Source organism: Trachypithecus francoisi, unplaced genomic scaffold (assembly GCF_009764315.1).
Source record: "Trachypithecus francoisi isolate TF-2019V2 unplaced genomic scaffold, Tfra_2.0 Lachesis_group12, whole genome shotgun sequence".
Taxonomy (NCBI): Eukaryota; Metazoa; Chordata; class Mammalia; order Primates; family Cercopithecidae; genus Trachypithecus; species Trachypithecus francoisi.
In genome coordinates this window covers 53,118,406-53,132,596 of record NW_022681457.1, presented here as the reverse complement: position 1 = coordinate 53,132,596, position 14,191 = coordinate 53,118,406, and the positions used below count along the sequence as shown (strand labels likewise).

General features: G+C 41.0%; 1 protein-coding gene across 1 annotated transcript; it reads left to right on the top strand.

Annotated features, from left to right (window-relative positions):
- Window positions 1-8,408: 8,408 nt before the first annotated feature.
- LOC117092249 (protein LSM14 homolog A-like) lies at window positions 8,409-10,068 on the top strand. Its single transcript, XM_033225562.1, is given in 2 exon segments — window positions 8,409-8,827; window positions 8,830-10,068. Coding segments are annotated over 2 exon segments (1,389 nt in total). The 5' UTR covers window positions 8,409-8,562; the 3' UTR covers window positions 9,954-10,068.
- Window positions 10,069-14,191: the final 4,123 nt, after the last annotated feature.

The following is a 14,191-nucleotide window of genomic DNA, read 5'->3' as shown; positions in this document are numbered from 1 at the left end:
ATGAGAGACATCTGTTTCTGCTTTCCGTGTTCCTTTGTTACATGAAGTGGAATATCAAAGTTCTCCTCCTTTGACAAGGAAAGAATGCTTCGGTTTTGTTTTTTATTTCCTTTTATTTATTTTCATTGGTTTAAAAATTATAAATGTTGTACAAAAAAAAAGACGAACTGCTCTCTGAAAAACTTTAAACAATAGAAAGTACAAAGTGAACCTCTCTTATCCTACTGCTCCTACTCCCCAGGGGCAACCACTGATGAGAGCTGGTGTGTGCCTTCCAGACCTTTTTATATGTATATATGTAAGTATATATGTGCGTGTGCATATGTACATATACACACATGCACATATATATCATCAGAAATAGGATCATACTTCACAATCTAATGCATTGGAACTTCTGAACATATGCTGGCTGCCATTGTCATTATTTTTCAACAATTATTTACTGAACATTACCATATAATAGGCACTGGGTATAAATCAGGGAGGATACATACACAACACACTTACAAATCTAGTGGGAAATTAGTCATGCAAGGTTCAATTATGAGACAACATGATAATACTGGATTGAAGGTCTCTACAAAGTACAGTTAGAACACGAAAAGAGGCCGGCATGGTGGCTCACGCCTGTAATCCCAGCACTTTGCAAGGCCGAGGCAGGTGGATCATCTGAGGACAGGAGTTTGAGACCAGCCTGGACAAAATGGTGAAATCCCGTATCTACTAAAAATACAAAAATTAGCTGGGTGTGCTGGCACGCACCTGTAATCCCAGTTACTGGGGAGGCTGAGGCAGGAGAATCACTTGAACACAGGAGGCAGAGGTTGCAGTGAGCCGAGACTGCACCATTGCACTCCAGCATGGACAACAAAGCAAGACTCATCTTAAAAAAAAAAAAAAAAAAAAAAAAAAAACTTAAAAAGAGCATCTAGGTCTAATACCATTTATGTGCTGATGAGGTTTCACATTTCTAACCTTGACCTCTATTCCACATAGCATTGCCTCTGACCAAGGCACTCACTTTATGGCTAAAGAAATGTGGCAGTGGGCTCATACTCATGAAATTCACTGGTCTTACCATGTTCCCCATTATCCTGAAGCAGCTGGGTTGATAGAGGGGTGGAATGGCCTTTTGAAGTCACAATTACAATGCCAACTAGGTGACAATACTTTGCAGGGCCGGGGCAAAGTTCTCCATAAGGCCGTGTAGCCTCTGAATCAGAGTCCAATATATGGTACGGTTTCTCCCATAGCCAGGATTTACGGGTCTAGGAATCAAGGGATGGAAGTGGAAGTGGCACCACTCACCATCACCCGTAGTGACCTACTAGTAAAATTTTTGCTTCCTGTTCCACGACATTACATTCTGCTGGCCTAGAGGTCTTAGTTCCGGGGGAGGAAAGCTGCCACCAGGACCCACAATGGTTCCATTAAACTGAAAGTTAAGATTGCCACCTGGCAACTTTGGGCTCCTCCTACCTTTAAGTCAGCAGGCTAAGAAGGGAGTTACAGGCTGGGGTGATTGACCCGGACTATCAAGACGAAACCAGTCTACTACAATGTAGGTAAGAAAGAGGATGCATGGAATATAGGAGATCCATCAGGGCATCTTAGTATTACCATGCCCTGTGATTAAGGTCAGTGGGAAACTACAGCAGCCCAATCCGGGCAGGACTACAAATGACTTAGACCCTTCAGGAATGAAGATTTGAGTCACTCCACCAGGAAAAAAATCACAACCTGCTGAGGTGCTTGCTGAAGGCAAAGGGAATACAGAATGGATAGTAGAAGAAGGTAGTCATCAATACCAGCTATGACCACGTGACCAGTTGCAGAATCGAGGACTGTAATTGTGATGAGTATTTCCTCCCTATTTTGTTAAGAACATGACTGTGCATGTATACACTTGTACTAAGAAATTATCTTCATTTTATCTCCTTTTCCCTTTATCATGTGACATAAGATTTACAGACTTCATATCAGCATTTAAGTATTGTTAACTTTATGTAATAGTATTTGGGTTGGGGATTGGTGCATTTCTGGTTATACAAAGGATAGTTGTATTATGCTAAGTGTAATTATGACCTTGTTATTGTCCTTATTTGAAGATTATGTATGATCTCAGGAGTTGTATATGGGTTCAGGTTGACAAGGGGTGGACTTGTGATGGTTAATATGGAGTGTCAACTTGATTGGATTGAAAGATGCAAAGTATTGATCCTGAGTGTGTCTGTGAGGGTGTTGCCAAAGATTAACTGAGTCAGTGGATTGGGGAAGGCAGATCTACCCTCAATCTAGGTGGGCAAAATCTAATCAGTTGCCAGTGAGGCCAAAATAAAGGCAGGCAGAAGAACATGCAAAGATTAGACTGGCTTAACCTCTGAGCTTACATCTTTCTCCCATGCTGGATGCTTCCTGCCCTCTAACATCAGACTCCCAAGTTCTCCAGCTTTGGGACTCAGACTTGCTTCCTGGCTCCTCAGCTTGCAGATGGTCTATTGTGGGACCTCACCTGGTGATCATGTGAATCAATACTCCTTAATAAACTCCCCTTTATATATACATCTATCCTATTAGTTCTGTCCCTCTAGAGAACCCTGACTAATACAACCCCTCTCCTACTCCAGACACATACAGAAAACTGTGACACTTTCTCATTGATGTCTAACAGGCATAAACTTAATACAATATAAACAGAGCTCTTGATTTTTCGCCCTAAACCTGCTCCTCCCTCTGACTTCCCTCACTTGATAAATGGCACCATCCACCCAGTAGCTTGAGCTAAAACCTCGCAGTCAGCTCCAAGGAAAGGAAGGAATCAAGAAATCAAGAAAAAGAGCTGAAACTGAGGAATATCTCATGGGTTTTATCTCCTGGCTAATCTTGTATTCATCAGGAAATGTTCTTGGTTTCACTTCCAGTTTGTCTGCTTGGCTTCATCTTGGCTGCTACCACTCTCAGCCTGCCTCTCCCTTCTCGCTCTGAACTGCTGGAGTAACCTTCTCACAATCCTTCCTGCTCCCGTGCTATTTCTTCTATAGTCCACTTTCCACAGAGCAGCTAGAGTGAGACTCTTCCATGCCAATCAAGTCATCTTCCCATCTTGCTCACAGCCTTCTTTTTGAATTTAGCATAAAATCCTAACTTTTTTCCACAGCCCGCAAAGCCCTGCACCATCTGGCCACTGCACGTATGGCTCAGCTTCGTCTGCAAGTCCCCTCTGCAGAGCTGCTCTCCTGCTATTCCAACATCTTTTCTTGATTTGGAGCATTCTAAGTTCCAGGACCCTTTCATGGAGATTCCTCCAATGGAAGTCCCCTTCCACAGCTTGTTTATGTGGCCAACTCATTCCCATCCTACAGATCTGCTTTCAAAACTTTTTCTGACCACCCTACCTAAAGTAGCTTCTCCTGCATCAAAACTCTATCATGTCACCCTGTTCATTTCCTTCACAGCACTTATCACAGTGCAAAATGATCCTAATTATGTATTTTAACTGCTTATTTATTTAATGTCACTATTCTCCCCTTACCTTCCCACCCCCAGACTGGAATGGAAGCTCCCTGAGAGGTTGGACTTTTACTGTCTTGTCACAGCACCTAGAAGAGAACCTGGCACATAGTAGGTGCTCAATCAATATTTATGGAGTAAATGAAAGAAAAATTGTCTGGGAGAGTTAATGAAGTCTTTACAGGGAAGGTGTCTTTTGGGTGAGGGCATGAATAATGAACTAAAATTGGCCAGGTTGACATTCAGGTGAGAGAATACCACACATAGGCCAGGCGTGGTGGCTCAAGCCTGTAATCCCAGGACTTTGGGAGGCCGAGATGGGCAGATCACAAGGTCAGGAGATCGAGACCATCCTGGCTAACACGGTGAAACCCCATCTCTACTAAAAAATGCAAAAAACTAGCCGGGCGAGGTGGTGAGTGCCTGTAGTCCCAGCTACTTGGGAGGCTGAGGCAGGAGAATGGCGTAAACTCAGGAGGCAGAGCTTGCAGTGAGCTGAGATCCGGCCACTGCAGTCCAGCCTGGGCGACAGAGTGAGACTCCAGCTCAAAAAAAAAAAAAAAAAAAAGAGAATACCACACATTCTGAGAATTGGGATATAAAGAGAACGGAAGGGAGAGGAGTAGGAGAGAGGTGACGTCAGAGAGCAAGATAGATGAGTAAGTTGGGAACAGAGAATGATAAGAGTTTTACACTGTGCTAAGGAGTTCAAGTTTTATCCCAGAGTGACTGGAGCCAGTGGTTAATTTTGAGCTGTGAGGCCTTCTGTGTTAGCTTTCTATTGTTGTCATAACAAATTACCACCACTTAAAGCAACACCTGCAGGTTAGAAGCCTGATGTGGGTCTCAGTGGGCTAAAATAAACGTGTCAGCAGGGCTGTGTTTCTCTCTGGAGCTCTAGGGGAAAAATCTGCTTCCAAGCCTATTCAGGTTGTGGGCAGAATCCAGTTCCCTGTGGGTATAGGACTGAGGCCTTGTTTTCTCCCTGACTGCCAAGAGGGTGCTGCTCTTAGCTCGTAGAGCCTGTTTCGGTCCTTGCACTCCAACTCCTCCATCTCAGAGCCAGGAACAGCATATTGCCCTTCTCTCACTTGCTATCTCTCTGACTTCTTCTACTGCATCCCTCTTCTTCCTCTTCATCTCTGTCTGACTTCAGCTAGAGATAGTCCTCTGTTTTTAAGGACTCATGTGATTACACTGGGCCCATTTGGATATCCCAGAATAATTTCTGTATCTTAAAATCAAACGCCTTAATCACTTTGGAATGCAATACAACATATTCAAAGGCTCCAGGGATTAGGGTGCCTTTTGAGGTGTGTGCGGGAGTACTTTATCTTCACATTCTGTGATCACATTTTCTGATTATATAACTCAGCAGGCTGTGTGAGGTAATTGAACCAGAACTGAAGGCGGACAAGACTAGTAATATGGTGACTACTCTTGGTCAATAACAATGAAGGACTGAAATCAAATCAAGAAGGGCTGAACTAAGAAATATTTAATAGATTTTTATTTTCAGATTTGGTAACTGATTAGATGTGGGGATTGTGGCCAGGAAGACTCAGGGATGACTCCCAAGTAGTGTCATTTGGTGAGATAAGGTAAGAAAGAGCAGGTTTGAGGGAAAAATGATACATTTCCTGAGGTATTGAAGATAACTCCACATTTTATTGAAGAGTTATTCATAATTAGAAAACTACTGAAATGGTTATGTTAATCATTTTCAGCATAGTATTCTTTATAAGGGTTCTTAACATATTTAGAGGATATTATTTTAAAACAAAATTAATTGTACGTACTCACTCCTTTCTACACTGACAAACAGACCTAAATCTTTCTTTGCATAAAGTGCGGATAAGATATGTAAAATCCTTTCTTGTACTTGCTGTGGAAGTAATGCCTGTCTAGCGAATTAAGACATGTAGGTACTGGCATGTACGTACTTGTTTGTTTGTTCTTAAGAATTTTAAGGAAAGAGAAATCTTTTATTGAGTATTTACTTTTAAACATCTAACTTCATCTTTATAATAAACAAGTAAGAGGGAATTATTTTTATTCTCATGTTCCAGAAAAGGAAACTAAGCCTAAAGAAGGTTATGTAACTTGCCCTAAATCCCAAAAGGAGTAAGTAGTAGAGGTAGAATTCAAACCAGGATTGTCTGATTCCAAACACTTTGCTCTTTACCTGGGGCTACAGGACCTTACTCTTGAAGACCAGAGGAGGAAAGGAACTTCCAGACTTCCACTTAGATGCCTTTACCTTGCAGACTGTTTCTTGATCTCTCTGACTACATCATTTTCTTCTCTTCTGCACACCTCCACATAGCTCCTTTTGGGTACTTACCCACAGTTGTAATTTACTTGTACAGGTAAAGTGTGTCTCTTCTCACTAGGCTCAAAATATCATAGACTAGGTACTGCATGGCCTCTGGTTTATCCTTGAATTCTCAGTTCTTAGCACAGGGCTTGGCACATAGTAGATGCTCAAAAATAATTTGTTCAGTAAATGTGTGCATGCATGAGTTAATCAGTGAATGTCATTTAACTTCAAGTCTGTGATCTCTAAAATGAAGTAATCAAGACAGATTAATTTATTTATTCATTCAAAACATTTTTATTTTCATACTAAATGGTCTGTAGTTCCCTTCAGAGAGACAAAATACAGTAAAAAAAGAAATCTGTATTAGAAGTGTTACATATGTTTACGCCTATTTATAACTATCTATCCATCTATCTTCTATTTATAACATTTTTTTCTACCTATAAGTATTAGTTATTATTGGGCTATTAATAAAGACCTTTAATGTTTTAATGTTGGGCAAATTATTAAATATGTGAGAATATTTGAATTCTAATATGTTCTGTTATTGGTGGCATTATCATTGTTGATGTTTTTGAAATGTATCCTTTTATAGTTAAAGAAATGTTATAGATTTATAAATGCAATTGTGTTAGCTTTATATTTTTTCTTTTTTACTACAAATTCTATGTTCTTTTTTTGTAATTGAAGCTGATAACAGGAAGCATTGAATATAAGAGCTATATTTATATTTATTGTGTCTAATTTATTTTTTTATTTTTTTATTTTTCGAAGACTTTCACTCTTGTTGCCCGGGCGGCAGTCCAACGGCGCAATCTCGGCTCACCACAGCCTCTGCCTCCTGGGTTCAAGCAATTCTCGTGCCTCAGTCTCCTGAGTAGTTGGGATTACAGGCGCCTACCACCACACCCGGCTAATTTTGTATTTTTAGTAGAGATGGGGTTTCACCATGTTGGCCAGGCTGGTCTTGAACTCCTGACCTCAGGTGATCTGCCCACCTCGGCTTCCCAAGTGCTGGGATTACAGGCGTGAGCGACCACGCCCGGCCGTTTCTTTCTTATTAGCAGTTCTGTAATTGGAGCTACAGAACGTTACATTTTATTTTCTACAGGCTATTGCTAACACTTTTTCTTTTGCTTACTCTGTCTTAGTGTAAACGTATTTCACTTCCTCAAATCGAAAATTTTAAAACAAAATTTTTTCACTTCATGTGAAGGAAGATTTATTGTTGTAGCTATTTCATTTACTAAAGCTACTTTAGGCAGGGTGCGGTGGCTCACGCCTGTAATCCCAGCACTTTGGGAGGCTGAGGCGGGCAGATCACGAGGTCAGAAGATCGAGATCATCCTGGCTAACATGGTGAAGCCCCGTCTCTACTGAAATTACAAAAAATTAGCCGGGCTTGGTAGTGGGCGCCTGTAGTCCCAGCTACTTGGGAGGCTGAGAATGGCGTGAATCCAGGAGGCGGAGCTTGCAGTGAGCCGAGATCGCGCCACTGCACTCCAGCCTGGGCGACAGAGCTAGACTCCGTCACAAAAAAAAAAGCTACTTTATACATCTAATATTTTACAATATATTAACAGATAACAGTATTTTAAAATACCTTCCAGTAGGTTTATTATAGTTACAATGTACTTATATTGGGATTGATATTTGGGTGACACTCTTTAATGCATAGAAACTGTCTGGTTTGGGTAAGAATACCCACCTCAAGATAATTTACTTTAGCAGTAAAATGCAGCAAGTCTTAGGATAAACAATAACCTCTAAAAAACAGCAATATTTTCACCTGTTATTCTTTATGTGTTGAAAGGGCTGTTGAAAACAATCATTCCAGAATTTTTAAAATAATCTTTTAATAACAGAAAACTGTTCAATACTTGAGTACTTCTTTTGTTTTTCTTTTTTTTTTTTTTTTTTTTTTGAAACAGAGTCTCTCCGTTGCCCAGGTTGGAGTGCAGTGGCATGATCTCGGCTCACTGCAACCTCCACCTCCCGGGTTTAGGGGAGTCTTCTGCCTCAGCCTCCTCAGTAGCTGGGATTACAGGTACGTGCCACCATGCCTGGCTAATTTTTGTATTTTTAGTAGATACGGGGTTTCACCGCGTTGGCCAGGCTTGTCTCAAACTCCTGACCTCAGGTGATCCACCTGCCTCGGCCTCGCAAAGTGCTGGGATTACAGGGATGAGCCACCAAGCCTGACCGAGTACTTATTTTCTATAAGATTATATGTTTAGTATTGATGGAGATGGACAAACTGAATGATCCTTTCTTACAAGTATCCTAAACAAGTAGAAAAGAAGCATAGCACAGAATGATTTTGACCTATTGACCTCTGCAACCCATTGGCCAAAGTCTCATGCCTCACTTTCTTTTTCCATAGTAAACTACCAGTGTCAGGGATGTTCTGAATAGTTCAGAGCAATTCCCTGAGACCTGCTCTGGGACACTGAAATTCAGCTGTAACTAGCAGCTACAGGAGAAATCCATTCTCATTTAAGAATATATGGTACCCCCAGCATGCCCCGCGCCGCCGCCGCTGCCGCTGCCGCCGCCGCCGCGGCTTGAGGGCTGGAGGCTGGGGGAGGGTAGCGGACCCGGCGCCGCCGCCATGTTGGGTCTGAAGTGGCTGCTGTAGGTGTCGACGGAGCTAGCGGGCGTGCGGAGCGGGCGACAGCGGCGTGGGATCTGCCTCTCTGCCAGCAGCCGGGAGCGGCGGCGGCGGCGCCATGAGCGGGGGCACCCCTTACATCGGCAGCAAGATCAGCCTCATCTCCAAGGCGGAGATCCGCTGCAAGGGCATCCTCTACACCATCCACACGGAAAACTCCACCCTAGCCCTTGCCAAAGTTCCATCCTTTGGTACAGAAGACAGACCGACAGATCGTCCAATACCACCTCCAGATGAAGTCTTTGAATACATTATATTCCGTGGGAGTGACATTAAAGACCTTACTGTTTGTGAGCCACCAAAACCACAGTGTTCTTTGCCTCAAGACCAGCTATCCTTCAGTCCTCACTAGGCTCATCGACTTCTTCATTCCAGTCCATGGGTTCTTATGGGCCTTTGGGCAGGATGCCCACATACAGTCAGTTCAGTCCAAGTTCCTTAGTTGGGCAGCAGTTTGGTGCTGTTGGTGTTGCTGGAAACTCTTTGACGTCCTTTGGAACAGAAACATCAAACAGTGGTACCTTACCCCAAAGTAGTGTGGTTGGTTCTGCCTTTACACAGGATACAAGATCTCTAAAAACACAGTTATCTCAAGGTCGTTCAAGCCCTCAGTTAGACGCTTTGAGAAAAAGCCCAACCATGGAACAAGCAGTGCAGACCGCCTGGGCCAACTTACCTGCTCCAGCACCTGTTGGGAGAAGGAGTCCTGTATCAACCAGACCTTTGCCATCTATCAGCCAAAAAGCAATAGAGAATCAGGAGCACAGGCGAGCTGAAGTACACAAAGTTTCAAGGCCAGAAAATGAGCAACTCAGAAATGATAACAAGAGACAAGTAGCTCCAGGTGCTCCTTCAGCTCCAAGGAGAGGGCGTGGGGATCATCGGGGTGGCAGGGGAAGATTTGGTATTTGGCGAGATGGGCCAATGAAATTTGAGAAAGACTTTGACTTTGAAAGTGCAAATGCACAATTCAACAAGGAAGAGATTGACAGAGAGTTTCATAATAAACTTAAATTAAAAGAAGATAAACTTGAGAAACAGGAGAAGCCTGTAAATGGTGAAGATAAAGGAGACTCAGGAGTTGATACCCAAAACAGTGAAGGAAATGCTGATGAAGAAGATCCACTTGGACCTAATTGCTATTATGACAAAACTAAATTCTTCTTTGATAATATTTCTTGTGATGACAATAGAGAACGAAGACCAACCTGAGCTGAAGAAAGAAGATTAAATGCTGAAACATTTGGAATCCCACTTCATCCAAACCGTGGCCGTGGGGGATACAGAGGCAGAGGAGGTCTTGGTTTCCATGGTGGCAGAGGGCATGGTGGTGGCAGAGGTGGTACCTTCACTGCCCCTCGAGGATTTCGAGGTGGATTCAGAAGAGGTCGTGGGGGCCAGGAGTTTGCAGATTTTGAATATAGGAAAGACAACAAAGTTGCTGCATAGTCTACAAACAAGTCTCTGAAAATAGGTGAATTTCTAGCTCTTCATGGTCCTGAAAATTGATTTCAGTCTTTGCGAAGAATGAAGAAGTGAATTCGCTGTACATTTGTCACCAGCACTGGGTTTTGTTTATTGTTTGTTTTTCCGCTTAATTTCAAAGATAAAATGCAGTTACTTTTGGGGGTGGAAGGCTCATCTTAAAACATGAGCATTAAATCTATTTGGAATAGCAAAAGGTTAAGTAATTTCTTATGTATAGTTAAACTAAAGCAGTACTTCAGTGGGACTTACAAGTATTTTTTCATCACTGAAAGGTTTTTTTTAATCACTAAATTGTATTTGGCAATTGCAAATTGCCTGCAGATAGGGCCGTGATACTGTGTTTTGAGCCACAGAAGGTAATGTGTGTGCGTGTGTGCGTGTGTGTGTATGCGCGCACGTGTATCTCTTTCCTCCTTTCTTTTGAGGAATCCTGTAATATAAGGTAGCTTATTTCGTCAATTAATTAGGGTGCTGGATGGTAGAGAATTTTGTCAGTCAACTATGTACACACAGTAAATACTGTTTCTTAGGCAAAGGTAACTTTTTTATATAGTTGTAAAAGAAACATGAAGAATGTTCCATTGCCAAAGAAACATTAAGAACTTTGTATAGCTGTATAAAAAGCGACTAATTTTTTAAAGAATAAACATTTTAAAGTCAGCAAAAAAAAAAAAAAAAAGAATATATGGTACCAACAGAAAATGATTGGAGGAAAGGGGAGATGTATTGTTGATTTTTTTTCCTGATAATAAAAATGCACTTAAGACACTTAAATAAATGGAGAGCAGTATCATGTTCAAGAACTAGAAAAGTAAACATTGTTAAGATGGCAATTCTCCCCAAACTGATCAACAGATTCAATGAAATCCTTAGCAAAATCTCAGCAGATTTCTTTTTTTTTTTTGGTAGAAATTGAAGCTGACCCTAAAATTTGTACAAAAATACAAAAAAACCTAGAATAGACAAAACAATTTTGAAAAAGATGAAAAATGTTGGAGGACTTTTATATGTTATTTTTAAATATGCTATAAAGATACAGTAATCAGCTGGGCACGTTGGTTCACGCCTGTAATCCCAGCATTTTGGGAGGCCGAGACGGGTAGATCACTTGAGGTCAGGAGTTTGAGACCAGCCTGGCCAAAATGGTGAAACCCCATCTTTATTAAAACTACAAAAATTGGCTGGGTGTGGTGGCTAGTGCCTGTAATCCCAGCTACTTGGCAGGCTAAGGCAGGAGAATCTCTTGAATCCGGGAGGTGGAGGTTGCAATGATCCAAGATAGTGCGACTGCCTTCCGGACAAGAGTAAGACTCAATCTCAAAAAAAAAAAAAGGTACCACAATCAAAACAATATGATTTTGCCATAAATGTAAACATATAGATCAATGAAACAGAATAGGGAGACCGAAAATAAATATATGGCTAATTAATTGTTTTTGACAAAGTTGCTGAGCTAAATCAGTAGAAAAGTAATTTTTTTTTTTTTTCAAAAAATGGTGCTGGCATAATTGGCATCTTTATGCAAACAAAACAAAACAACAAGTTGTTTCTTATCTCACCTATACACAAAAATTCACTCAAAATATACAATAAACCCAAATGTAAGAATCTAAAAATGATAGAACTTGCAGAAGAAAATGGGAAAAATCTTTGTGATCTTGAGTTAGGCAATTCCTTAGATATGGATTTAAAAAGCACAGACAACGTTTAAAATTGAGAAATTTAGCTCCATACAAAATTAAAGTATTTGTTATAAGGACACCATGTTAGTCCATTTGTACTGCTATAACAGAATATCCAATTCTGGGTTAATTTATAAATAAGAGAAATTTGTTTTCTCACATTTCTGGAGGCTGGGAAGTACAAGAGTAAAGCATCTGCATCAGTTGAGGGCCTTCTTGCACAAATAATAATAATAACACATTACTATTATAATTACAAACACCGTTTTAAAAAGTACCATACTGTGAGAAAATATTTACAACATACAATCGATGACAAAGATTAATATCCACAGTGTTTTTAAAAACACATTTAAAATGATAATAGAATAACTAAAATATTTAGAAACTAGATAAATTTCTAAAGGGCAAAAATCACTCTCATACTGCTAGGAGCACATTATCACATTCCCTTCTAGTCTTGTTTTAACACATATTTTAACATAGTTTAAATAATAATTTTATGGGCCTGGAGTTTTTTTGAATTATTTGATGAAAGGCCGTATAAAATCCAATGCTTGGCTACGCTAGGTGGCTCACACCTGTAATCGCAGCATTTTGAGAGGCTGAGGTGGGCGGATCACTTGAGGTCAGGAGTTTGAGACCAGTCCAGCCAACATGATGAAACTCTGTCTCCACTAAAAACACAAAAATTAGCAGGGCATGGTGGCAGGCACCTGTAATCCCAGCTACTTGGGAGGCTGAGGCAGGAAAATCATTTGAACCCGGCGGGTAGAGATGGCAGTGAGCTGAGATTGCACCACTGCACTCCAGCCTGGATGACAGAGTGAAACTCCGTCAAAAAAAAAATCAAATGCTTAGTTATAACATGAAAGGAAAAGACTTCTGGCTAATAATAATGAGTAAAAAGATACATTTCTTCCATATGAAATGCAGTGAATAACAAATACATATTTATTTTCACCACTACTCCTTTCCCTTTGTGTCTGTAATTAGCGCTTCACCTAAGAAATGCTCCCAGCCTCCTCTTTCTCAGGTCTTTTTTTATCAGTTAATATAGAGCTAAGAAGTCAAAAGATCCTGGATCCTTACTTTGCTCAAGGAATTGTGCTGGTATGGATGGGCATTTAGTGGTGACCAAAAAATGACAGCCTTACAGAGTCTCTATCTGGAGGGGAAGTTAGGCATTATATATAATAAATAATTTATTTATAATAATTAAATAGTACATAATTGAATAAGTAATTAAATCACTACAAGACCTGAGACTAAATCTGAACCCTGTTCTCACTAGTTAATGTCTAAAATGTAAGCCTGCTTAAATGTAAGCATTATATCTTGTATGTACCTTTATCCCTATAATGTTCTGTATTTCCTGGTCCCCAGTTCAGCCCTTCCTCCATCATCTATCTTTTAAGACCTTTCTGTCTGACTTCTGTATTTACTCCGACATCAGTAAACTGGCCTACATTCTCATACTTATCCTTCTCATACTGATGATTTAATATTGTAGTTCATTGACACTCAGGCCTAGCCCCCTTCCCTTTCTAGAAGCTCTCCCTGAGTGAGCTCATTCATGTCCATAGTTGTGATCTACATCCTTACAGCTCCCAATTTTCTATTTTCTATCTTCAGCCCTTGAGCCTCAGACCTGTATACACAATTGCCTACTTGACATTTCTACACATAGTTATCTTAAATTCAACATTTCCCAAATTCAATTTGTGAGTTTCAACTGCCCCATCCAAAAACAAACAAACAAACAAACAGGAAGAAGGAAGGAAGGAAAAAAAATGATACCATAGTCCATTCAGTTTATAAGCTAGAAACACAGGAATCATTATTGCTCATTCTCTCTTTCCTCCTCCAACCCTCATTCAAGATTGAAATAAATTAATAAGTACATTAAGAGTCTGGAAGATAGGAATCAATATGTCAGCTTAGCTACTGAGAAAAGTCCAGGTTGAAGAATGTGACTTAGGTGTGTGGTAAAAATCATCTTCCTGGCCGGGCGCGGTGGCTCAAGCCTGTAATCCCAGCACTTTGGGAGGCCGAGACGGGCGGATCACGAGGTCAGGAGATCGAGACCATCCTGGCTAACACGGTGAAACCCCGTCTCTACTAAAAAATACAAAAAACTAGCCGGGCGACGTGGCGGGCTCCTGTAGTCCCAGCTACTTGGGAGGCTGAGGCAGGAGAATGGCGTAAACCAGGAGGCGGGGCTTGCAGTGAGCTGAGATCCGGCCACTGCACTCCAGCCTGGGCAGCAGAGCGAGACTCCGTCTCAAAAAAAAAAAAAAAAAAAAAATCATCTTCCTAACTCTGAACTCCAGCTTTAGGAAGATTAACCTACCCAGTCCCTGATGACACTGAAATACTACAGCCCTCTCCCCCCAAAAACAGGCTCTTCATTAAAAAGTCTGACCTCTATGCAGACTGAAAACACACGCTCCTGCAGACAGGCCAGTCCTAAAGAAAAGGCAGGAAGACCTGAGCCTCTCAAACTCAGTTACTGTC